The following is a 26,515-nucleotide window of genomic DNA, read 5'->3' as shown; positions in this document are numbered from 1 at the left end:
GATGAAATTATTCATTGCATGTTGTGACAGACTGAATACCCTCCAGCTGTGATGGTTTTACTAACAGCCTCTAGTCTGTAAAGCCTTCCTCCAGAGTAACAGCATTTTGCCATCATCTTCCCTTCCCCTGCCAGCTTTGGTCTGATTCTCCCTGTTCCGCTTCCTGCTGAGTACAGCAGCCGCGCAGCTATGCAGGAGCCAAAATGGGAGCTTTGGAAGGGACTTTGCCATAGATTCGAGTTTGAGGGGGCTTGGGTGAGTCTGTCCTAGGCTGAGCCCGTGAAACGATGCCAGCTTTCCCTGGGAGCTCTTTCCCTCCCACCATATCTATTTCCCCCTCAGCAGCCCTTGGCAAGAGGGTGTGCTAAGCTGGAGCTGGGCACTATCCACAAATATCCCCCAGCAGCAAGATAAAAGATGTATTTGAGGAAGAGGCTGTAACTCTGTCCAGTTTCCATTCAGTAGGAAGAACAAAAAGCAATTGCCTTGGTTTACGCCCACTCTGTTCTCCTAGTTCTTTCCTGTGAAGATGTACGTGTCAGACACAATCTGATCGTGGAGTTATATTTAGCCACTTTCTTTTCTTGTTCTCTAATTAACTCTTCTGTTTCCTTCAGTGGCAATGCCTGTAAACACTAACTGTTAAAGCAGCCAACTTGCAAGCTATCAGAAACCATAACAGGAAGAAATCTCGCCAAAGGAAGCAGCGCAAAGGCAGTGGCAGCATCATGTGGTTTGGATACTACTATATTGCGACAAGGCTTGAGTGTCTTCATCAGCCTAATGAAAGAGAGTAAAATACAGAGAAACCATAGGGCAATATTAACTATCTTTGAATGTGTTCTCAGCGTGTACTAGTGGTTAGACATAGGTAAGGGTTGCCAGGGTTGGGCCAGGGACGCAGGTCCAAACTTGGTGATATACCTCATAGGGAGACCTGCTCCAGGCCGTCAGAAGTGCTTGCTCAGAGCTAAGGGTATTGGGGCCATCTAAGCTGTCAGTGCTCTTTGAGGAGGGCTGCACGGATTAACAGTTTAGGTCTCATGTCGCAAACGCTACTTTGTGAAGGGATTGAGAGTCTCCATCACAGACCCCACTCATTCCCCTTGCTCAAGTCCTGCATTCAAACCAAAACACGAGCAGGGGACTCCAAATAGGGAGATACTTCTCTGTCTGAAACCCTGTAGTAAATGGTGATTTGTGTAGTCCAAAAGGCTACAGAGTCCTTCCTGATTCCTCAGCCTTTGTCACTTGGGTTGGAAAAGGCAGAGCAACCTCACTCTCTGCTCTGCTTCCTCTTGCTGCAGAAGCTGGAGAGCTGTAGTGTGAGACTGTGAGCGTTAGCAGAAACAGTGTGAACAGGACAGAGGGAAAAAGTTCTAATTATGGCACAAGGTCTTCTAAAGAGGCCAAACAGAGAAGTGGTTGGTTTCATGTTTGCGCTCTCCTCACCCAGTGAGTACCAGTGGTCTTGGTTTAGCTAGAAAATCACAGTGGTTCTGTACTGGCCTTGGAAAGTCTGTTTGACTCAATTATTTTGCAGACAGATGGGTGAGTTAGTTTTCAAAGTCTCAGTAAAGCTGTCCCGGAAAGCTGGTGCTTGTTCTCGCCTTCAGCTGTAGGCATTGCATGCCCCAGGGAGGTCCTCTGCCCCCTTACCTCATCCCATGGCAGGAGCACCGGTACTTGCATGGTACCTAAAATGAATTTATATCTAACCTGCTTTTAAAGACCCCAAAGAGGTCCTCTGTTCTAGGGCTCCACTGTCCTTAAAAATATGGTGTTTCTCCTCAGTCTGCCATGGGCTCCCAGATTAAGCCTCTGGCCTCTTTTGTATCCACCATGGGCGCAGAGAACAGGTTATTCCTTTCTCTTTGCATCAGTCCTTTACAGACCTAAAATCAGTCCAGAGGACAACAGGACTCTTGGGAGATGTTTTCTACACCTCCAAATATCCGTTTTCCTTTGGATTATGTGTGACTGATTCATGCCCTTTCTGGAATGGGGATATTTGGGACTAGACACAGCCCTCCCGCATGTGTCGTCAAGCTTTCACATAGTGTGATGTCTGCCTTTTCCAGTGAGTGTCATCTTCAGCCTGGTCCCAGTGCACTGTAGCCCCCAGATGCTTTTCTCCCAAACTGTTTGTTCCTTATTGCATTTCTATTGCAGATCATTCCTGCTTAGGCAGAGTATAAACTTGCGTGTTCTTCTTTCTGAGTGGCATCTCATTTTTTCAGATCCTCTCTCCAGATGTCCAGATCACTTGAACTTCACCCTACCCTTCCATAACACTCCTGGTTTTGTGTCCAGGCTTGAAAGCCTACACTTGTTCTTCTATACCCAGCCCCTCAATAGCACAGTAATTTCAATCAGTCATGGGGTCTCACTGTAGGAAAGCATTCACCTTGGCTCCAGCGGGACATAAGCTAGGCCCATGTGAACCTCATGAGGTTCAAGAAGGCCAAGTGCATGGTCCTGCACCTGGGTCGGGGCAACCCCCAGTATCAATACAGGCTGGGGGATGAAGGGATTGAGAGCAGCCCTGAGGAGAAGGACTTGGGGGTACTGGTGGATGAAAAGCTGAACATTAGCCGGCAACGTCCGCTCGCAGCCCAGAAAGCCAGCCGTATCCTGGGTCACATCAAGAGAAGCGTGGCCAGCAGGTCAAGGGAGGTGATTCTGCCCCTCTGCTCTGCTCAGACAAGACCCCACCTGGAGTCCTGCGTCCAGCTCTGGGGTCCTCAGCACAGGAGGGACACAGACCTGTTGGAGCGGGTCCAGAGGAGGGCCACAAAAATGATCAGAGGGCTGGAACACCTCTGCTACGAGGAAAGGCTGAGAGCTGGGGTTGTGCAGCCTGGAGAAGAGAAGGCTGTGGGAATGACCTTATTGTGGCCTTTCAATATTTAAAGGGGGCTTATAAGAAAGATGGGGACAGACTTTTTAGTAGTGCCTGTAGCGATAGGACAAGGGGTAATGGTTTTAAACTGAAAGAAGGTAGATTCAGACTAGATATAAGGAGTAAATTTTTTACGATGAGGGTGGTGAAACACTGGCACGGGTTGGCCCAAAGAGGTGGTAGATACCCCATCCCTGGGAACATTCAAGGTCAGGCTGGACAGGGCTCTGAGCAACCTGATCTAGTTGAAGATGTCCCTGCTTATTGCAGGGGGGTTGGACTAGATGGCCTTTAAAGGTCCCTTCCAACCCAAACTATTGTATGATTCTATGATATCAGCTTGGCCCATATTAATTACTGGAGCTGCGGGGATTTCTGTTAGCAGAATGGTCAGGTTATTGGTTTAGATGGATTTACTTCAGTTACAGAATTGTGCCATCTTTTTTTTTTCCTTTTTTTTTCTTCTCTTTCACATGCTGTCTGTGTAGCAGCAGAACTTGGCTCCTCTGCGCAAAATCCAGACGCTCCTGGCGTGGGACAAGTCTGGAGCAATGTCTCTTCTAGTGATGTGGGGGGTTGTGTAGAGGAGGATGGGATCTGGTTTTCATGTGAAATTACCGAGCTCTTGGGCATGCCGCAGAGTGTGTGGAGTAGTTCCTGTGCACACCAGCGTACCCAGAGCATGTTGTAGCAAGGAGCCAAGAGAGAGGAGTGGAGGAAAAAGAGCAGTTGTTATCTCATTCAGCTCTTTCACTTTCCTTCCGAATTGCTTTAAGAAAGTGAAGTGCTGTTTGTTTACTCATCCATCCTACTCCTCATCTGGCAGAGATCCCAGCCCACTGAGATGTGAAAGAAGAAATCCTGAAAGCTGTGAAACATTTTCATGGTTCTTCCCCAGCCCAGGGCTGGGAGACTTGCATCACCCGCCCCCGGACACTGAAATTCTTCTTCTAATCCTTCAGAAAGCCTTACAAACCAGCATCTCGCATTGCATCAGCATCTGGCAGCCTGCCTCTCTCTGCTTCTGCCCTCACTGGTAAAAATCTAACTATGGCCTTGCTGTTGCATGTTGCCCAGCTTGGAGCCATGTGTCGGTTCTGGGCCAGCCTGCCAAGACACCGGGCTCCGAAAACCTTGGCAGCGCTGGTCTGCCCATTAGCTCAGCAACAGCAGTGTGCTACGCAGCGTGAGCCATGCAGGGCGAATGGCCCCGTGTGAGAGACCACTCCTGCCTTCCCTGGCGCTCCCCACTGGGCAGAGCCTAGCTGCCGGGTAAAGCCCCCCAGCCCCTGCACTGCCCATCCCTGCCCTGGTCTGTCCCTGCTCGAGGCTGGCTGTGCTAATGGTATTCTCACAGCCTTGTGCATCGATGTTTTTTAAAGTTTCCCCCTCCTGACTTCCTTCACATTGCATTGTCAGGTGCTGATTTTGTACCCTCCGTGCATTTGAAAAACCACTGCCTTACCAGCAAAGGCAACATTAGGAAACGCTGGAGCCAGGGCTGTGCAAGCAGCCTCTCATGCCCTGCCTTGCACAACTCCCTGCCCTTGATCACATGTGCTTTGCAAGAGGGGATTTTCCGCCTCTGGCAGGGCAGCGGGTGGCGGGTGCTGCCGCAGGGGCAGCCAGCCCTGGCACACTGCAGTGAGCCTGCCGCTCAGGGCACACCGGCACGCAAGGGGAGGCAGCCTGGACTTGCAGTGCTGTGGTTTGGGTACTCAGCTCTGGGGACCCATTTTTTGAAGTATTTACCTTTCCAGTCAACCTTGTATAACAGTGGACAAGCTGAGTGGGCTCAGAGACCCTTCCAGCATGGTATCCTGTGTTACATGTTGGGACTGCGGTGTATTCTGTTTGTGTTCAGTAGTTTGTGAGGGATTTATCTTGTGTGAATCAGGTGCTTTCTGAGCCTATCCAACCGTTTAGCTTACTCCCAAGACAACGACTTCCACAGGTTATTTACCTATTGCGTGAAAAAAAACTAGAAGTCCTTGTTTTCCATTTAAACCTGCTATCTGTCCATTTAATGAGATGCTCACCTCTACCTGAGCTTGCTTTGTAAGGAGCAGCGAGCATCGGTCCCAGCTCACCCTCCTGACGCTCGTGGCTCTGAGGGTCCATGCAGGGTCCTGCAGCTGCAGGGCTCTCTTTGATCTTCCCGCAGTGGTGCAGCTCAGGGTGTCCCCTTTCTCCTCTGACCATCCGTCATCCTGGGATGGAGGCAGGAATGTGGTGGAGAAAAATTTTTGGAGAAAGGAGTTACCACACCCCTATGCCACTTCTGAGGATATCCCAGCGCAGGGTTTTTTTGGAATTCATAGCATTGCGCCACTCAGAAAAGCAAAAAGTGTCTCCTGCGTGGTTTGTGGTGTGAGGAAGCCAAGTTGTAAATGCCTGCTGTGACAGCAGCCATGCTGTGCTGTGGCCCACGCACTCACAAGCATGCTCCAAGAGAACCGCAGGCTCGAGTGGGCACGTGTCGGGCACCCGTCCCTGGACCTGCCTCTGCTCCCTGTGGACAGAATGCACACACATGTGGCCAGCGCCTGAGACACTGTGACCTGCCCCTGGCTGGCTCGACTGACAGGCCAGGGCCCGCAGCAGCCTCTCCTGCTACGAACTGTTTCTACTTGACAGTCTGTGAACCCACTGTGCTACTCGAAACCCCGTGGCTCTGTTTCAAAAGCTCCTCCGCAGGAGTTTCCTTCCCATGTTTACTTAGCAGATGGTTTCTGAGCTCTCTCCAACAGAAGGCAAGCAGGGTGGAAATGCCATGAAGAAAAGCAGGCTGGCGATCCCTGTCGTACACCCAAGGCAGCCCCTTCTCCTTTCATGCTGAGCTGGCCGAGAAGCTGGGGGAGCGACAGCCAAGTGCTGGCCTGGGGCTCAGCCGCGGGCCGGTTCTGCCATCCAACACCCCGCAGCCTCCCCACCGAGCTGGGTTGCTGCCTACTGTTTCTGCTTGTTTGCTTTTTGCCTTCCCAGAGCTGAGCTTGTGCTACTGCTCTCTGCAGCAAGGTTTAGGGAAACAAGTCATCCTCAGCCCAGACCTGAAGAGAGGAAAAAATCCAGCCCTCCGACCCCTTCATGCATTATCACTGAGAAGCTCCCCAGGTTTGCGCTTCCTTGTACAGACTTCCCAACGCCTGGGAGATGTCCTGGACAGGCCCCGTAGCTTGTTTGAAAAAGCATTGGAAAGTTCCCTGGAACTGTGCGAATGCCTGGTTTACTAATTCATTGAAAATTTGTAACGATCAAGAAGGAAAAACATCTTCCCCCGCTCCTCTTTGCAGACAAAAATATCAGAAGTTCGGTCATCCCCATATGAAATGTTTAGTTTTGCTCTTACGGTCTTTATTTGTTTGGCTTTGAAACAACAACTTAGTTTTGAAATGTAGCCTTATTTTGACGTGAAACATAGAAACATTTAATCTTGAAAGGAATTAACAGAAAGTTACTGCCTGTGGGAATATGCCTGCCCTAATTTGAATCCAAATTATGTTCACATGATTCAGTCCAACCCCTCAACTGATTTTATTGAACTACTGAACTGCATTTGGAGGAAAGAAGTTGCTGGTTTTGGCAGAAATTAAGGGATTTTCACCCATATCAAGTATATTTGCCCAGATTAAGAACAATCACAAACCTTTTCCTAAGATCTAGCCTGTGAACAGACCTTTCAAAGGCATGATGCTTGAGAGACTGCGTCAAAAGCCACCACTCCCTATACGCTCACAGCCCAGCACACCGACCCTCTCCCTGCCACTGGGCTCATCTCCCTTTACTTGCCCAGTCCCAGGCCCCTCTCCCCATCGCCTCCTCCATCACCTCCCTTGATCTGTTGCTGTATTCACCCTTGTTCTCCCACCTGAGCTGCTCCTCAGCTCTGCAGCTCAGTGTGCCAGGACTCCAGCGGGGATCTAAACGTTTGAATTGCGCGTTGCCCAGCTGTGCTGGGAGCTGCTGTGCAGGACACAGCTATCCGAAGACTGGCATTTTGGCCATCTTAGCATTGCCAGACTGAAGCATGGGTGGGTGGCCAAGCAGCAGTAACAGCTTTCTCCTGAAGTTCACCCCCAGGAAAGACACACCGTGCTTTCCCACAGGCTTTTATTTGATAGGGTTTAGCTTGCAGTGTTTTGTTCATGGGAGAGAAGGGTATAGAGACTATGTGTTGGGAGTGTCAAATGGATGACCAGTTGAACTTTTAAGTTAATCATCCCTTTCCCCAGTGACAGCAGCCTGTGCTTGGCTTCTGCATGCTCCTACCACGATACAGCACAAGTGAGTTTGTTGTGGTAGAGAGGTGGGGAAACAAGGCAATTCCCCCAAGCGCAGCACACGAGGGAATACAGTCAGCGGTTGAAGTGCAGCTTACCTGATGTTTCACATCCCACTGGTATGTGGAGGGTTGAAAGTGAAAGCTGACCCTCTCTATTTTCTTATCTGCCTTCTCTATTTCCTTTCAGAACAGAAAAGCTGATTGAGACTCAGCTAGAAGAAAAATTAAGACTTCAGTCAGTTTTGTAGCCCTAGTGAGGTTTTCTGCCCAGCCCAGAAACTGATGATCTGGCATTACCAGTTGGCACCTGTTGCATCCCTGTTTAATTATTAACCTCCTTCGGAAGTCTCTCCCGTCAATGTCCCCTGGCAAAACAACAGAAACCTCTTTTCCTGCTCCTCTTGGCTAAGGGGGATGTCATTTATGAGCTCGCAGAAGTGGGCAGGTTGCTGACAGATCCCGGCTGCCCACCTGACACCTGGCAGGATGATCTCATGGCACAGTGCTCTTCCGAGGTGAGGGCAAGAAGAGGAGGAGCAGGCAGGGAAGGTGCAGCCGGAAAGTGGGCGTATTTTTGTTTGCAAACATTCTGACTTCAGGGCATCCCAGGAAAATCATACAAGAAAGGTCTTGTGATGACAGGGCAGCCTTCCAGGGCTGTAACATGCCAACTTATTCCTGCTGTGATGCAAACCCTTGGGAGCTTCTGCCTCCAGATCCATTTAGGGCTTACTTTGTTTACAAAGATCCAGATGTTTCCCACTCACATACGAGCTGCTACTCACCGTGTTTACACCACCTGCCAGCACATCAGGAGATATCCAGCCCTGATAAATGTAGGGACATCCCGCGCATCTTTTTCTCCTATGACTGCCCGAACTCATTGGGACTTACTGTATTTAGGAGCCTCTCTATTCACCCTGAAGCTCCCTGGGCAGCTAATTTTCTCATCCTGACATGACTCAGTGTGCGTGTTCTCAGAAATGTCTGTTTCTTCTCACCCTGCTCAAGTTCTGTTGCAATGCAGATGGAGGCAGGAAATCACCTAAACCTCCATCCCAAGGGAAGCTTGAAAATCAAGCAAAGACGAAAATTCAGCTAGTGACATTGGCCTACTTTTGTGTGGTGATGTACACCAACATGGAAGACAAGCAGCAGGCATCCTTCAGTCTGAGAGGAAACTTGCACTCAGAATGAGGCCTCTCTCATTGCTGTACGACAGCCAGCTGCAACCTTTCTGTTGAGCTTGTGTCACCGTGCAAAGGTGATGGGACAGGGAGAAGAATAAGCCAGAGGGACCTTAACTCCAGCTGAAAGGCTGTGATGGGTGGGACATCCTTCATTTTGTTTTAGGCCGTTTTTTGGATAAGCACCAAAACCAGGTCCAGGAACAGAGATCAAATCTCCAATCTCTTTAGTCTCCTTACTCATACCTCTTGGCTTAGGGCCACAACGGCATACTAGGTAGCAAGAGGAAGGCTTCAACATGGCTTTGCCTGCAGTATCCCATGGCCTGGTGGTTGGAGATGACTGGTCTCCAAATTAGTAGGACTCGAACACTGGTCTCCAATGGTGTTGGCATGCAAAGGACAGGCACCCTGAAGCCCTTGTGGCCAGTGGGGATCTTAGGGGCTGCCTGGGGAGGGGAAGAAAAGATGATGGCTTCCTCCTGGCCCTCTCCAGCCTCCTAGAGGAGAAGGAGGTGTGGGAGCAAGGCAGCCTGGATTGCCCTCTGCAGGGCTTCGTAGGCACATACCTCTCCATCGCTCGCAGAGAGGGAGCAAGGTTGCCCTCTTGGGGCCAGGGGCCTGGCGTTTGGGGCAGGGAGTGGCCAAGGTGGGCACCAAGAAGAGCCTGGGTTCCATGGGCAGCAGGTCTGTTGGGAGAGCCCAAGTCAGGCAGAAGTCCAACACATCCTGCCATAGTGGGTGGTTACATTAACAACGGATGACTGATAGCTGATCACGGAGGCGTATCCAATTCTGCATACTCAGCAAGGCAGTGGGTTGCATAGGAATCACTTTGTCAGGCAGAATCATGCTTTGTGGGGACATCTGTGCTGTAGCAAAGCTCAGTGGGAGGGGACATTTCCAGCTGAGGCCATGTGGGGCTGGCCAGAAGTGGGCCTGACAGGGAGGGGACAAAAGCTGTCCCAAAACACAAGTGCCCCATGGACCACTGAGGCTCTCCCAACATGCTGCTCAGGAGCAGTGGTGCTAATACGGACTTTTAAAGCTCTAACTGCCTGTCTCAAGCACTGCTCTGCCGTTAATGGATTAATCAGTGCTGGAGATGTGAATCCAACCACGAGCACAGCCAAGGCCTGAAGGCACTGTATTTATGAAGTGGCCATGGTTGCACTGGCTGCTGTCTGAGCTGTACGGTTGATGGAGACCTGCCTTAACCGCCTGCCCGAGGGAGACTTCTGCACACTGGCTTTTTGTGTTACCTCTTGCCGCATTCATCAGTTGGCTGGCTGCGACCAGAGCAGAAGCAAGCAAAACTCTCCATCATTCGAACAGTGTCAGAGTGTGTCCCATGACCTCCCAGTGGCCTGTCTGGTATTTCAAGCTGTGGAAAACCACCGTGGCAATTCAGGTCCATTTCAAGCATAACTGTGAGACTGGGCCAGAGGTTCATTTTCCCACTACATTCCTGAATTCATATGCCTTGCCATTTGCTGAAGTCAGTATTACAGGAGCTGTGAGAACCAGGTGATATGCCTGGCATATCTGTGTGTGTGTTTTGAGGATGGAGCAGGGTGTGCAAGCATTGCAAACCAGACTTAGAAATAGCTAAGCTGAGATGGACGATCCTAAGTACCAAAAAAAAGTGCTCAAATATTCGTGACACAATATCTGTAACCGCAGTCCCCACTTAATGTGTCTTAATTAGTTGTTGCAATTTCCTGGGTTTGGAGAAAATGCAAGTGTAAAAGTATTGCAAGAATCATACTGAGTGGACGTGCATTTGAAGTATTTTAAAGCACTCATCAATATGTATTGGAAGTTTTTTAATATACTCATGCCGATGATGATCATGGTCAGGAGGAGAAGGAGAAAAACAAAGTTCCAGACCCCGAGGTCTGACTCTCTGTGCTCAGTCTGGGACAGAGAGTGCGAAACAGGGCAAAGAAGAAAACCACGTTGCTCTCACATGCCGTTGGAGCCTCAGTGACTAGCGAGTCCTGGTCTCTCGAGGAGAGAGCTGGTGTAGGCAAAGCCACTCGTTCAGAGTTACACTACAGAATTATAAAGCCAGGAAATGTTTCCCTCAGAGTGGGATTATAGTACAGCCTTAGGCCCAAGGAAAAGGTACACAAGAAGTGAGATATCTGATACGCATCACTACTTAACAAAGCACATTAATCAATGTCCTTATGCACATGGCCTAAACAGATTATTATCTGGGAATCTTTCATTACTTAAGAGAGAACTGTGTTCTTTCCTTTTGACTATGACTTACGACTATATCCTCTGACTAATCTAACTTGGTTTTTAATCAAAATAATTCTTATGTAAAACTATGTGATTTTACAGCCTCTTGGTAATGATGTATAGTAATTTGTAATAAAGTCACTTCTGACACTGCATGAATTAGCACTTGGCCTCGGCATGCTGCTAGGCCAAGATACTGTCCCAGCCTGCAGGACCCTGAGCACTGATGGGCCGTCCATCCCTGAAGCCTTCCAGGGCAGAGTCTCTGAGATGTCTGTGGCCCCTGGCACTGCCAGGCTCTTCTCGCCACTCTCCTTCCAGCTTCATTCATAGACCTCGTGAGCTGGAGAGCTGTCTGCTGCTTCCTGATGCTTCTTCACCTTGTGAGCAACCAGTATCTGTAACAGCATTTTTTTCGAGACTAGGTACGACCTTCTGAATGCATTTCTAATGAAGGCTGCAGATTTGTCTGCATGCCCTGTTGTAGCACCAACCTGCTAATTACAGTGCTCACTGGTCTTATCGTATGTGGTCTGTGTTAGTGGCTTTCCTGGGTTCCGAAACACACTGTCCTAGGGAGTTCATGTGCAGGAGCAGTGCCAGCCAGCAGCGAGCAGGCTGCTCCCAGCTGCGGAGGGGAACGCTCATCTGCAGGTCAAGAGCTTGCGCCCTGTGACACAGGCGGAGAAGCCACTTTTCTCTCGGCAAAGCCGTCTTCACGATCTTCTTGGAAAACCCTTCAGACCTTTCCCCACTAGGTGCCCTTTGCCTGTGTTACTGCTGGCGAGGAACCTCCTTTGAGCTATTTGTGAATGGTTTTAGCTGCAGGCAGCTGTCCTGCTTTCTGTCTCTGTACTCATGCTTTGCCTACCTCTGCACTTGACTGCGGCCACAGACCTGTTTTTTGGTGATTTTTTTTTCTGCCTCTGCTCTTTTGATCAGCTGTGTTTACAATGTGAAGCATGGCAGATGTTAATTATGCAGAAGAGGTTGTTTCCACTAAGTTTGGGTTTTAGTTACGAATTCAGCCTCTTCTCTGGTTCTGACACAGCTTTCTTTATGCAGCAGTGTTGTGCTGACCTGAAATCTCGAGGTATTTATGGCATGCTTCTTGAGACCAGTGACTCTGGTGTTCAGCTCAGACCATCCCCTCCTGCAGCACAGTCCTTGCTGACGGCCACTGCTTGTCTGGTCCAAACTGCATGCAGATACTTGGGAAAGTCTGAAGGGTCAGTGGAGAGTTATCTCTCTCAATCTGCTATTACATTTTTTGCTGTTATTCTTACAAACCCAGGCAAGAGGCATGGGAGTATGTGACCCACAACAGCAAGGTTGTGGTACGGGGCAGCTGAGGTCTCTGGCTGCATCTGTGACGGTGCAGTCAGCGCAACCATCAGGATTCAGCACGTGGGCCGTGAACCACTGGCACGGGAAGGCAGCACCTGCCCCTGCTTCTAGAAAAGACACTTCTTATAAAAAGAATTAAATGTAAGTCAAGGCATACCTGGGAGATGAGTTATTGCAGCCAACTGGGATGCAGTGAGGTTTTTCTCATGCAAGTTGAAGCAAATCTTTTCTTGTAAAGGGTGGATACTGCTGGAGACAATGTATAATCTGGTCTGGAGGCTTTTCAGAGCTGGTGAGCAGCCACCAGAATTAGTCCTTCACATTGTCAAGAGTGGAACATATGAAACATTTTAAAAGTTTCTTGTTGACAGGTGTGTTAATGTACTCTGAGTCTCATGGGAAGTGATCAAGGGAGAAGCAGATCAACCGATGTTTCAAAATGCTGCACATCATAACCCCCAAAAAAGTCTGAAACCAAATCTCATCTGTTTGTCCCCATTGAGTGTATGCATGTGCCCTGCTAACTTTCTGTGCTGGTGATGGTAAGCCCAATAAGCAGCCATTGGCAGTAATAGAAACCTTAAATTAACAAAACAAGACAAAGGAAAGTGAGTCCTTTGAACTCCATGAGATAACATCAGCGACATCTTGTCTCAGGGATCTACTTGGTGATGAAATTATAAGGTTACTGTATACTTTATGAGCCAGATCCTATGCTGGGTTAAATGTTTGTTTATCCTTGGAGGTGTGTCCAATACCAATTTTTTCTTTATAAATAAATCATAGAATCATAGAATCATCAAGGTTGGAAAAGACCCTTAAGATCATCGAGTCCAACCGTCAACCTATCACTGCCAAGTCCATCTATACCATGTCTTCAAGCACCATATCTATCCGTTCTTTAAATACCTCCAGGGATGGAGACTCAACCACTTCCCTGGGCAGCCTGTTCCAATGCCTGACTACCCTTTCGGTGAAGAAGTTTTTCCTAATATCTAACCTAAACCTCCCCTCGCGCAGCTTGAGGCCGTTTCCTCTCGTCCTATCGCTTGTTACTTGGGAGAAGAGACCAACCCCCACCTCGCTACAACCTCCTTTCAGGTAGTTGGAGAGAGCAATAAGGTCTCCCCTCAGCCTCCTCTTCTCCAGGCTAAACAGCCCCACTTCCCTCAGCCGCTCCTCATAAGACTTGTGCTCTAGACCCTTCACCAACTTTGTTGCCCTTCTTTGGACACGCTCCAGCACCTCGATGTCCTTCTTGTAGTGGGGGGCCCAAAACTGAACACAGGACTCGAGGTGCGGCCTCACCAGTGCCGAGTACAGGGGCACTATCACCTCCCTGGTCCTGCTGGCCACACTAGTCTTGACACAAGCCAGGATGCCATTGGCCTTCTTGGCCACCTGAGCACACTGCTGGCTCATGTTCAGCTGGCTGTCAACCAACACCCCCAGCTCCTTTTTCGCCAGGCAGCTCCCCAGCCACTCCTCCCCAAGCCTGTAGCGTTGCATGGGGTTGTTGTGACCGCAGTGCAGGACCCGGCACTGAGCCTTGTTGAACCTCATGCAGTTGGCCTCAGCCCATCGATCCAGCCTGTCCAGGTCCCTCTGTAGGGCCTTCCTACCCTCCAGCAGATCAACACTCCCACCCAACTTGGTGTCACCTGCAAACTTACTGAGGGTGCACTCAATCCCCTCATCCAGATCTTCAGTGAAGATATTGAACAGGACCGGCCCCAGTACTGAGCCCTGGGGAACACCACTCGTGACCGGCCACCAACTGGATTGGACTCCATTCACCACCACTCTCTGGGCTCAGCCATCCAGCCAGTTTTTAACCCAGCGCAGAGTGCACCCATCCAAGCCATGAGCAGCCAGCTTCTCCAGGAGAATGCTGTGGGAGACAGTGTCAAAGGCCTTACTAAAGTCCAGGTAGACAACATTCACAGCCTTCCCCTCATCCACTAAGTGGGTCACCTTGTCATAGAAGGAGACCAGGTTAGTGAAACAGGATCTCCCTTTCATAAACCAAACAGGATCTCCCTTTCATAAATCAAACAGGTCTCTGGATTGCCAGTAAATAGGTGTGAATTTTGCCTTAAAGCAAACAATGAAAGCAATTATTAGGAAAGTACATTTGTGCCACGACAAGTTTTGTCTTGCCCCAAACCTTGTCTTATTTACTTTCTGAGCACTGATGGACCATCCAAGCACCTTGGCCAGAGGCCCAGCTCCACACCCTGGTGCCTTGGCTGGCCACCAAAGAGCAGTATGGGCTACCAAGAGGCAGGCAGGAGAAAGTGCAAGCCCAGGAACAGGAGCACGTTTGTGCTTGTGAGCAGCATTAACTTGTGATCCCCTTGGGACAACCTTGTCTCGGTAGGAGGTGAGCAATATTACAGAACGGTTGGTGCCAGCTGTCATATTTAAAAGGTAATTGTGCAAGGCTTTACGTTAAGAGGAGGAAAGGGGTGTTTGAGGAGGCAGCAGTGGTGTTGAGGTGTTTGCAGAGGTTCAGTTCACTGAGCGTGGGCTCACAGGAGAAACACTCCTTTAGTCCTGTCTTCGTCTGTCCTACCCCATGGTCCCAAAGTCCTAAGCGCAGTCCATGGACCTGCTACCAGCATCGTGTCTCTCCCTTGCATTCCTTCCCTGTGCTTGCCTGGGCTTCCTGCCTAGCGTCCTTCCCTGTGCTCAGCTCCCCTGGGACAGGTCAGCCAGCCCAGCTGCACCCTCCTGCCTTGGCCTGCAGGTTTGCTAAGTCCTCAGCCTCCTGCTTCATAGTGTGGTGAGTGCAGCGAGCCCCTGCCGGCACAGCATGTGGGGTGCTGCCAGGGTATGTTTTGCCCTGGGATGCTGAGCAGCTGTCAGCAAGTAAGCTCACTGCTTGGCACCTTAATGGGGAGACACGCCTTCAGCCTCCACTCTGCTTGCCCGGGTTGCTAGCCCTTTACAGCCTTCCTCATCGGCTTAGAGAACTGAGCAAATAAGCTCTCCGATCCTCCCTGGCCTTAGGGCATACAAGGCTGCAAACAGCAAACAATAAATCCTTCTGCAGCTGTCTTGCCACTGTCCCGTTCTGGCCCGGTACCAACTCCCCTTATCCCAGTCCTCAGTGAGCATTACTCAATTTGCTTTACCTGGTGGACTGCCACACAGCAGGAAGCGAGCATCCCTGGGGCCAGCTCGGATCCCTCGGAAAACAATAACCAACTGTCAGCTCAGAGAGCAGCTCTACTGGCTGAAGTTATGGATGCTGCTGAGAAAAGTCTAATAAGTCAAAGCTTCCTAACCAGTTACTGCAGGAGACTGTTGGATTTCGGATCACACTTTCCCATTTTGGTACTGGAATATGGAAACTAAATTCATGTGCTTTCTGCTGTCTGAGCTGGACAGTGCTAGCCTTACAGCAGTGGGATCGATTGCACTTTGCCAAGCACGCTCCAGCTTTCTTGTTCTCTCTCGCTAGTGACACTAACAGGCAGTAGCTGTGACTCATGCTGGCTGATGAAATAGTAAGTGCTATCTAAAAACCACAGGCTCATTATCCACCATTATTGGTAACCATTTGTGGTAGAAAAGGAGATGACTTTTGAAGGGACGTGAATGGGGTTTAAATTAAATGTTTCCCATTGTTGGTTTTTGTTCCTATGTAAAGAGAAGGAGCCCCCATCCCGTTCTGATCTGCAACACGTTCAGTAGTTCCTTCTTGGCTGGAGAGCAAGAGCCCTGTGGCTCTGATGGGTGCAGTGAGGCCAGCTCCTTCCCCAGGGGTGACTGTGTCTCTTACATCAGCTTTGTCACTCTCTCCCTCACTTCATGTGAGTGGGGAGGTAGGAAAGAGGAGCAAGAAGGGAAGGAATACGCCATGGCCACCTCTGTAGTTTATGCAGTAGCGTGTGTTAAACACAAGACATAGCAGCAGTGGAGATTGCTTTAAAATCGTGGAGGAGTCAGTAATCCCCAGTTGATGACTGTATTCTGTGAAATGGGTCTCATGAAAAGCCCTGTGAGGGACAGACCATGAGGTCCCATTTCAGTGGTGGTAAGCACGGGAAGGGGAATGTGCTGTCCCTCCAGAGTTAGGGATTGTCTCCAGAAACTGTCTAGTCCAGCCCTTGCACTTCAACACCTCCAGCTGTAATGAGCTTTGAGGGGTGACTTAAAACCTCGGTGCGCTGACCTGGTTGAACAGAGCTGTAAGATGTGACTTTAGCACCATCTATGAGCTCCTGTGAAGGCTTAACAATAACAAAAATTAATCTTTCTCATATCAAAGAGACTTTTAAACTCGTGGAGGAAGGGGACGCCAGATACAAACGGAAGCTGATGGTATAGAAACTTACTGGTGAGGATAGTCAGTTCCTCAAGTAATTGATCTCAGGAATTGAATTGTTTCAACCTTTATTTCAAGACAAGTGCATGTACATGTATATATGTAGGTCAGTCTAGTTCAGCCTGGAAGTGTGGGGGAATCAGTGTGCGAAATGCCCTCTCCTGATCTAAACAAGAAGAATGGGCGCACCCTTCTGAGTTACAAATCCATTTGTGTTGTTTAGGCTTAATCTTTCTTGCTGCCCTGTGCACCCCTGTCCACGCCACTGACACGGCTTGCCCTGTCTGCCTTAGCTCACATTGGGAAGCACCAGCCCTGCATGCCCTTGGGGAGAGCTGAAACTGAAGTCAAACTGTAAAAAAAAGAAAGTATGTCAAAATTTCATATAGTTTTCATACCAGTGAAAAAGTCTGCTCAGACACAGCGAATGTACAGTTCACTAGCCCCCCTACTCCCAAGGGACACTGCAAGCCCAAAGGTTACAAAGGAAAGTTTTATTAGCTTTTCAGAAGGGAAACATATTCTCACTTCAGCCAGGGAGTGTGACAATCCCCAGCTTAGGGGCAGGGTGCAGCTGCCTTCAGTCCCGGTGGTGGGCAGAGTGGCCAGAGGTAAAAGCCCAAAACGCCCCTTGCAGCTGGGGAGGAGCATCCTGCGGGTGCAAGTCAGGCCACAGCTTGTCAGTCCTGAGATAAGAAAAAGCTGCTTCTCGGCACTGCATGAGTAACTGCTTCAGCCACAGAGGTTTCCCCTGGGGCAGTGATTTGGCCTCAGGTAGCCAAGTTCATAAAACCTGCCAACAATAGCATAAAGCACATGGAAAAGCTCACCAGGGCCTGGAAGATTTCCGTAGCTGCCTTTGGCACTTGAGCCCACAGGAGCGCTCAGCCAGGAGCGGGTTGGCCCAGGAGCCGAGGCGGGCGGCAGCACAGTGCCTGTGTAGCAGGAACGCTCCGGGGCTTTGGGAGCATCTGCAAAGAGGAGCTTGGTGCTGACAACCCAAAGTCTGAACCCTCCCCAGTGTTTCTAAGAAATCTGAAGTAACATTCTTATGCCTATAGTATAAATACATAAATACTTTTAACAAAAGACTTGGGAGTGTAAAGCCAGCAGTGAGATGCTGAAACATTGCTGGAGTTCATTGGGAGCCAGGTAGTCAACTTGCCCTTGAAATATGCCCACTTCAACCAAAAATACAACAGTTGCTGGTTATGCTCAGGTCACGTGCTGCCTGCAGCGCGGGCAGGGCAGGACTCGCCTTCAGCAGCCACAAGCTGTAACAAGAAGAGGGATGCGCAGCCCAGGATCGCCGAGAGCGGTCTGACTTCAGCAGGAGCCAGGCCGGGTGTGCGTGGGTGCACAGGCGCGTTGTGGAGGTCGTGCCTGTGAATCTCTCTGTGGCACATACCTGTATGACAAGGTCTCCTGCGAGGCTCACGGGAACCATCAGTCCTCCCAGACGAAAGGATGCACAGACCTGCAGGTTTCACTTGGTCCATTAGAGAGAACCCACCAAATCCAGAGTCTTCATGTTTTTCCAAAGTTTTATGTGCCTGAATCATTTTGGGGTCAAGCCAGTCTGTGTGTGTGTGTGTGTGCTTGAAGGAGATTCTCCTTCAACTTCACACCTCTGAGAGCTGGTGTCAACATGTAAATGTCCCACCAGATATTCCCTTGGCTCAGGCTTCAGCAGACTGCAGACAGCTGGAACAGCCAGTGGGCCTCCGCTCTTAAAAGCTGCTCCTAAAAACCTCATAGTTGCTGCAGGACCTGTGTTTCTGCTGTCCGGTGCAGTCCTGTTAGCTCATTTCAAAATACCACTTTCCTTTCGTGGCCTTTACCTGTCGGAGAGCGTTTATCTGGATCACTGCAAAGGAAGTCCCTTGCCACCTCTTCCCTGTCTCCTGCCTTGCCAGGCAAGGGGGTGTTAAGCAGATCGGTTCTCTTTCTCCAAATGGCTTCAAGACACTTGAGGTATCTTCCTGATTTACCAGACTTTTATTTTAGCAAATATACAGCGCATTTGTACTATATACAGATACTGTCAAGTAAATAGAGAAACCCGGGGTTTCTCTGAATATGAGCTAAGCTTAGGTGACTTTCTTTGGCTTTCATTTCTGTTCTCTTCAAGGGCTCCACACATTCCTTTCTCCAGTGTTGGAAATATTCATCCTAGGTAGCAAAACAGCTGGGCAGAGCTCCAAAGAGATGAACACAGCATGCACTATATAAAGCCCATTTGTACTGTGATTTATCTGCTCTCCAGCTGAGGCTTTCCACAGCCCCAAGGAGGGAGGCTAGAGCAGTCTGCCTGTACAAGTACAGCCTGTGAGAACAAGCCTCCCACATGTAAATGGTTTGGTAGGAAAGGCTGTACTTTACATGTTACATTTCATACGTCATCTTCTACAGCGAGCAACTGAAGGGACCTAGTAATACAAGGCTAAACGACAAATCCGCGATGCGGGCGTTGAAGCTGGTCCACAGGGTAATGTTATCTTGAGTAAACAAGTAGAGCACTGTGGTGAAATTTACTGCATCGCCGCTGTCCTGGACAGTTTGCTCCCAGAGGGCCATGCTGGTCTTGTTGTCCATCTTCTGCAGTGTCAGCTTCAGCGAGTCCTCCTTCTCCCGGTCAGGGAAAATGATATTACCCTTCAAGGACACTAGGTAGAGGCCATCACAGGTGATCATGATGGAACCATTTCTGATCTGAATAGAGCCTACTTCAGCAGTGAGATTCACGGCTACTCCTTTGATGCTGTTACCTGGAATGGAAGAAAGCAAAGATGATCCTATGATGACAAATGTCTTCTTGGAAATGGGTTGTTTTATATGGACTGACTGCAGGAAAGGTGGAAAAATATAGGCAAGGAAGAGAGTGAATTAGAGAACAGGGAAGACCAGAGCTAGAATATCATCTACTCTAGACAGGCATCATCTACAGTGGAAATTTCCAGGTTTCCACTCCTGAGCAAGCTGTGCCTTTTGGACTACAACTCCAGTTTATATGAATTATTCCTCCGAGTTTCTATTTATGCACTATTTATTTACTGTATGTCTTACTTAAAATACACGTAAGTTTAGGAAGCACAGGTTCCTAAAAAGAACAGAAAATAAAGACAGTAAATAAGAAGAGGAACAAGGGTTCAGAGCTGGAAGGAAGAGAAAAAGTGCTTTCTCTGGAGATGCTGGGTACCATAAGTCCTTGTCTGTCTTTTTTTTTTTTTTTTTTTTTTTAACAGAGGACAGGATAAAAGAGCAGTGTAGGGAGAGAAACAGAAGAAACAAATGAGCACAGAGCAGAGTCAGGAGAAATTAAACCAGAACTTAGCACGAAAAGTTTTCTCTTGGAATGAGCAGCAACGGTTCCCACAGCTATGCTGAAAATGTTTCCCTGCTGCGCTCCTGAGTTTTTGGCACACCGGCCGAAACCCCTGGGACGTCACCAGAAGGTCTCCTGGCAGCCAACACAGCCCCTCTGGGCTGAGGCCAAATTTCTCAAGCTGTTTCTCATGAACGTGGGTTTCTATTAGGTTAGACTAATTGCTACCTTACAATGTTAAAAGCAAGTAAAACCATCAGCAATATTTTTCGTAAGATTTAAAAATTTTAGTATTTGCTTTTATCGTTGAAGTATGTCATCGGACAAAACATCCAACGTAGTCGGCACGCAGAGCACTACTATTTCTGCTACCGTGTGTACGCTCGCTCATTCTTCCCCAGGAAATCATTTACATTTTTCATAAACCAGGAAATCATTGACTTGTTTCAGAAATACCCCAAGAGCACGCTGCGTGTACTCAGTAAATTCTCAAAAATACTTTTCTCGTTCTTCTGCAGAGTGAAAGCTTGTTTTAGTAGATAGGTAAGGACTGCCGAAATCCACGCAGATTTTCAGCTTTTTTCCTTCCGCCCTGGGAAAACCCTTCTGTTTGCTTTCGGCACCTTTCAGCCCTGGGTCAGAGTGGCCCCTCTCCCCTCAGACCGCTCTCCGGGCGCCTCCCTCCCTCAGAAGGCACAGCCGCTGCTGCCACACGAAGCGCTTAGCAGCCTCCGGCATTTTAGTGGCCACCGGCTGCCACGGGGGTCCCCGGGGACCGCGGGTCGGTGCGGGGCAGAGCGGGGAGCCGGGAGCCCTCCGGGGGCGCCGGAGTACCGGGGGGTTGCAACCCGGGGGGGCCGGGAGCCGGTACCGGGGAGGCGGGGGGGAGCCTTTCGGGGGTACCGGCGTCCCGGGACCCCCCCGCAGGAAACGCTCCGGGGAGCCGGGAGCCGCCCGGTAACGGGGGCGGCGCCCCGGGGGGGCCGGGAGCCCTCCCGCGGTGCCAGGGGAGCGCCGCGGGGCAGCGGCTGCCGTGCGGGGCAGCGCGCCGGCCGCACCGGCGCTGGCGGAGGGGCCGGGGGCTGCGCGGCGGGACCCGGGAGCCCTCCCGCGGCGCCCCCCGCCCCGCCGCCCACCCACCTGTGTAGCGGATGTGGGTCCACGGCACTTTGTCGTTCCCAGGCTGAAAAAAAAAAGAAGAGAAATCCTCGTTAACGCAGCGGGCGGGCCCCTCGCCGCTGCCGCCGTCGCTTTCGCTTCCCCGGCGGGAGCGGGAGCGGGACGGCGCCTCCCAAGGCACCGCAGGCAGCCTCGGCTGGCGCGGCTGCTGCTGGCCCGCTCTGCTCTTTACTTGCTCTTAGATCTTTATTATAAAATACGATTTCAGAGGGGTTCCTAGCCAGTCCGACTTCCAGCCCGGTGCTGAGCCCTCCGGAGCATGCCAGCCAGCGCTGGTCCTCTCTGAAAGAGCATGCTGGGGTGCGTAATCGAGTCAGACCAAACAGTAAGGAAGGACCTTGGGATGCAGAGCCTCTTCTGCATGGCCCCCTCGAGTCTGACTTACAGCCGGGGGTGCCTGCTTGCACAGCTGGGACCCAGATGCACCCTCCTCCTGCAGACCACGAAGAGGTGGGTCTGGCTTTATGGTTCCCCACACTTCGAGGTCAGGGAGTTACCGGATGTGTGTCCCTCAGTGGCTCCCTTAGAAGTGCATTAAGACACATTTAAAATTGATTTGCATTTTATGAGTATAACAGAAAAAGTGAATGCAAATACAGAAGCGTGTATCTTACTGATCAGATACGCAAAACACCAAGCTTCTCTATTAGATTTTTAAATCTGAACTTTGCATCTCAAACCCATCTCTCATCTTAACCACAGGAGGCCCAAATCTGCAGTCTCTTCACAACCACAAGTCTTCAGCGTTTTGCCTGATTAAAGAGTGAAAGGTTAGGCTCGCTGCTCCGTGTTCTTCTCTTTACCTATGCCACAGGTTTCCTACGGGAGAAGGTGGGCTGATGAGATGTGTGCTGGGCTGACTTTATGTATTTGGCCTCGTGTTATGGGAACAGAGCAGCCACTTCACTCTGAGTACAGGGAGTGTTGGAACAGAGTAGAGAGTGAGCACAGACATGCAAATCTGCAGGTTCAGTGCTGCGCCCTGGTAAAGGCAAGCGGCAGGGAAGGAGGTTGGAGCTGGGCTGTCCTGTGCCATCTGTGCCGGTGGGTGCTGGGTGCTGGTGGTGGGAAAGGTCTGCTCTGGCACCCTCTAGTGCTGCCACAGCTGATTCTCTGCCGCTTGCTCCGCTGGCGAGGCTAGATTCAACTGCCAAACACAAGCTTTTATTGCACACCGGCTCTGGTGGAACTATCTCCCCCCGCATTACCGATCCTATCCATCGCCTCAGCAGCTTGAGTCTTATGCTTACTCTTTTGCTGGGTACCTAAGTGCAAGAGCATTTCGCTCTTTAGCTCAGGCAGCTGGGATTTCCAGGTAGTTTCCCAACAAGATGATAGCTAAGCACAGGACCGCTGAGCTTCTGAGGTCAAACAACATCCACCGCAATCTCTCCGATCTGGCCGCTGGCGGACAGGGTGTATTAAACACAGGCAGGTTGGGTGACAAACTTGTAGCAATTGTTAAGAATATCAGCCCCGTTGTCGCTAACGCACGTTACCTGTTTTACATCTCTTTGCCAGTTATTGTGCAATCTCAAAGCCCTTTACAATTACCTATTAGTAAATTCTGCTGTGGAGAGAACGCATCTGTAGGACTGGAAGGACGTCCGCGAGCTAGTAACAAAGTTAGTCACCCCTCTTTCTCTGTTCTGCCTTCTTACGGTGTGCGGGAAAAGATGCCAGGAGGGCTGAGGGCACAGAGGTGCTCCTTACTCACTGCTTCAGATTTCCCCGTATCATTTACACACAGTTTCCACATCATTTTTGCCTGTTCTGGATCCCCAAACATGAGACTTCCTCCTATCTGGGACATTGTGTCTAGAGCCATGCCACATGGCCGAAGTTTCAGGAATAGGTTTGTACTGCACAAAGCGCAAATCTCAGGGCACGGTCGCAATACCTGCTGATTGAGAGGACAGTTGCGATCACGTGCCTGACTCCCTGTGTCATGCAGACTGCCCACGACCGTGCACTGGAAGTGAGTTGTACCTTCTCCACACCAGGAGATATCAGGATTATGGCCATATCTTGCTTATCGCCACTAAACCTCTGCACAATTATTCCTCCTGCACCTTTTCCTGCCCTCTTCAGGCAAAACTGTCCTGCAACAGATCATTAGAAGCCTTTGAATTCCCAACAGCTGCTCAAGGCTTTTACCTCCCATGCATTTGCCATCGGGGGGTTTCATACCCCCTGATCACACCTGTGAGTGGCTTGCCCGTGGCCTGATCCCAGCTGGTGTGGCCAGAGGAGGTAATTCTAGCAGAGATGGGAACTCGCAGAGATGGGAACTCACAAGCTTTGCAGATGCGAAAGCAGACTATCACTACCTTTTTTTTTTAACTTGCTCATTTGGAAATCACAGCTGAGGCTTGCTCTCCAGGCAGCATCATGATGGAAACTAGATCACTGTCCCTTTTTGTTAAGCATGGTCTGGGCTGCAGATGCTGACTTTCCTGAGCATATGCCATGACATTATTTGCGCTGTGTTTTCACAGAACAGTCCAGGGTTTTTCTTAGGAGCTGTGAGGACAATGGAAAGTAATCAAATATGGTCTTGCTATGAAAAAACACAGCTACTGTCTTGCTATTAAAGTTAGTGTGGCACTCTCCAGCCCTGGAGAGCAGAAGGAGACTCTTCCCAAGGACAGGGACAGCCTCTCGGTTGCTCCCACGGACCAGCTCTCCCAGCCTGCTGCTCTGATGCTGCTGTGCCCCTACTACCATAAAGTCCATCTCCCTAAACAGCCCCGAGAGTCAAGTTGGATTAGTACTTCTGCCTCTTCTGTAGACATTTATATGGTCGGTTCATGGTTACCCTACGGAGCCCTGTAATTCCAGTGCGATGAAATCCCCCCCTGTACAGCCCGTGAGGCTGCTCCTGCACAGCATGGTGCAGTCAAAACCATGGTTATCTGCTTAAACTAGTAGAAACCGGTTCTGAGCCTGCAGTTAGCAAGTGTTTAAAACTGAAAAGGTCCTCTGGTGACTCCCAGGGCCTGGACTTTTCATCTGCCGCAGTCGCTGCTCCTCAAGCACCCTGTTCCAGTTGTTTCTGTTGAGGAAGGGAAACTCCAGGCATGTACCGTGTCCCCTTCTCAGCTGCTGCTCTCTTGGGTTTGTAAGGCTCAGAGGCAGCAATGCCAGCCCCTGCCATATTCCTCTGGAGGAGGAGGATTTGAGTTAACATTTTCACAGCAGAGAGAGATACCAAGAGATGAGGAGTCACAACCAGAGTGTGATCCAGGAGAGGTTTCTGCATCTTGAGCAGCGTGATAGCTTGCCCTTCCCCGTTGGCTTCCAGTGCAACTTCTCTCTCCCAAAGTAGTGGAAGGAGAAGAGGACTGAACTGAATGAAAAGTGTTATCTTTCAGTGTTATCAGGGTCATGACTCTGCAGTTTAATAACCACTGTGAGACTCAGGTCAGTGAAACCTGTGCAGAGCATGAGGGTTTTCATTAAACAGCAGAGGACCCAGAGCACGAGGCCATCCCTCCCTTGCATGGTTACATGCCTGGCTTGCTTCTCTGCCAAGTCTAAGTGGGAGGAAAGAATGAACTCCGGTAAAACGAAGCACAACAAGCTTTAAAGTGGTACATAGCTCCTGGAGAAGATGTGGGAGGAGAAGCAGCTACTGCATAAGCGGCACTGAAATAGCAGTGAACGGTTGTTGACAATCCACCAGCCTGCAAACATGTGAAAGAGGCAAACGTATTTGCTGCATTTTTTTCTAAAGTATTCTGAGTTTCAAGCATCTTTGTTATTTATATTGTTTGCAGTGGTGTTATATGTACACGAAACTCTCTCTGGCCACATTAGTCTTTCTCGTGTACATGGACACACAGAGGCTGTCCTCTGCAGATGCAGATGACTACTCCTAAAGCCCAGTATATGTGCAGGCTGAGCGCGCCAAAATGTTTCAGGGGTCTTGCTAGAGCTGTCACAAGCTAGCTTGCTTACTTACATATCTGCCTGCACATATAGTACATTTTAAAAGTTCAGGAGATGTTTATGAGCACCCTGGGTTCTGATTCTTCCACATGCGCTTGTTGAAAGAAAACAGGCACCCAGATGATCCCATTTAATTCAATGGAAATACATGAGTCACTGCATGTAGGGGAGGGAGCAGGAGGGAGGCAGACCTCCCTCCCCCAGGGGCCAGTGCAAAGAGCATCCTTGGAATGATCCCCCTTCCAGACAACCTGTCCCCAAACCCTGCGCCGGGCAATACTGGATGTTGTTTTGAGGACAGGCAATGTAGAAAAAAGAATAACAGTCATTAAGGAAAGGAATAAAAACTTGTGGTTTGAATAGGGATAAACCTAAATGCTTTTTTCTTTTCTTAAAAAAAAAAAAAAAAATAAAGCCCATACAACGCTTTACAGGCCAGCAGACAATGGGTTGAACATGAGCTCTTACCGTTGAGGGTTGCAGAGAATCTATACCAAGGTAAATCAAGCAGGCAAGCAGTAATATCCACTGAGCAGCCGCAGACACGAGGTGCAGCGTGTTCCTAACCTGTCCTCTTTGCCAGCTCTTCCACTCATCCTCTGCAAGTTCCCTTGCGTGATCCATCTGGTCTTCATTTCTTGGCTCTACATCTGGCTGTCCTTCCATCTGAGCTGCGCTACCAGCAACTGCTGGGGAAGGGGCCGGGAGCACAGCAGGAGCCTGGAGGAGTGGGGGGCAGATGAGCTAGGTGCTCCTGTCCCAGGAGCAGAGATGAAGTGAAGACGGTGCCTTCAGGAGACTGCTTTATGCACACAGAGAAGCAGGCGGGGGAACTTCTTTGTGACTAATCTGAATTTCCCCTTCCTTCCTTTCTTTCTTTCTTTCTTTTCTTTTTTCTTTTTTTTTTTTTTTTTTTTTTTTTGTGTGTGTGAATGTGGGGGCTGATTTATTGCATCCCAGTTCAGTTTTGAGTAAGGACCTTTGAAAGTAGATGTGTTTATGTCTTTCATAGCTTCAGCTGTGGATGTCTTGATATGTGATGTTTCCAACAATAGCTAAGAGTTGGGTGGACAGTGCTTGTCTTCACTCAAGTCTTTTGTCAGTAACAGCTCTCATCTTTCTATTCAGCCTCAGGTGGGGGTTTACAGGGCTGGCTCCCTCCCTTGTTAGCGGCATATAACGCTGCTGAAGTCTCTTTTCTGTAAAGAAGCAAGGAATAGGAAGGGATGTGGGACAGGTGGACAGCATAAAAAATTGGAGAGAAAACATGCCCTTTCTATTTCTCTTCACCTTTGTCTTCTGGCTTTAAAACCATGGGATGCCGCATGAAGCCTAAGAGGGAGAAAATGGAAAACTGCTGAGGGAACATCCCTTTTTGCACACGCTGAAACCTGTAGTCCAGGGAATGCACTTGGAGGGGCACCCCCGGGCCATCCAGGCTTCCCTCCTGGAAGAGGATTGCCTGTCCCTTGGGACACCAGCACCTCCCCTTCACTTGGTCTCCTTGTGACATTTGCTTGTGACGCACGAAGCTGCTAAATGTCAGTTCTCTGCAGCAGAGACCATCTCCTGTGCTTATTTTGGGTGACAGGCTTTGCATCCTTTTTTGGGGCAGTTCAGCACCGCTCTTTCCACCACTCTTTTAGCCAGAATTTTTTCTGTTGTAAATTAGCATATCACGATTGAAGTCAGGCGCTGCCTCCTCCTGGTGAGGATCGAGCCTGTTGGGAGTGTTATCATCTGTCTTTCAGGGATGAGT

The 26,515-nt window shown here is 49.7% G+C and overlaps 1 protein-coding gene across 1 annotated transcript; it reads right to left on the bottom strand.

Moving 5' to 3' along the window:
* Nucleotides 1-18,641: 18,641 nt before the first annotated feature.
* On the bottom strand, nt 18,642-25,422 carry LOC309590296 (uncharacterized protein; the record flags this gene model as incomplete). Its single annotated transcript, XM_082311417.1, has 3 exons — nt 18,642-19,069; nt 20,767-20,914; nt 25,225-25,422. 3 exons carry the CDS (start codon nt 25,420-25,422, stop codon nt 18,708-18,710), a joined length of 708 nt encoding a protein of 235 aa, XP_082167543.1. The 3' UTR covers nt 18,642-18,707.
* Between the last annotated feature and the right edge of the window lie 1,093 nt (nt 25,423-26,515).

This window comes from Platalea leucorodia (assembly GCF_965183815.1).
Source record: "Platalea leucorodia genome assembly, chromosome: 5".
Lineage (NCBI taxonomy): Eukaryota > Metazoa > Chordata > Aves > Pelecaniformes > Threskiornithidae > Platalea > Platalea leucorodia.
This window is presented reverse-complemented; position numbering and strand designations above follow the sequence as displayed.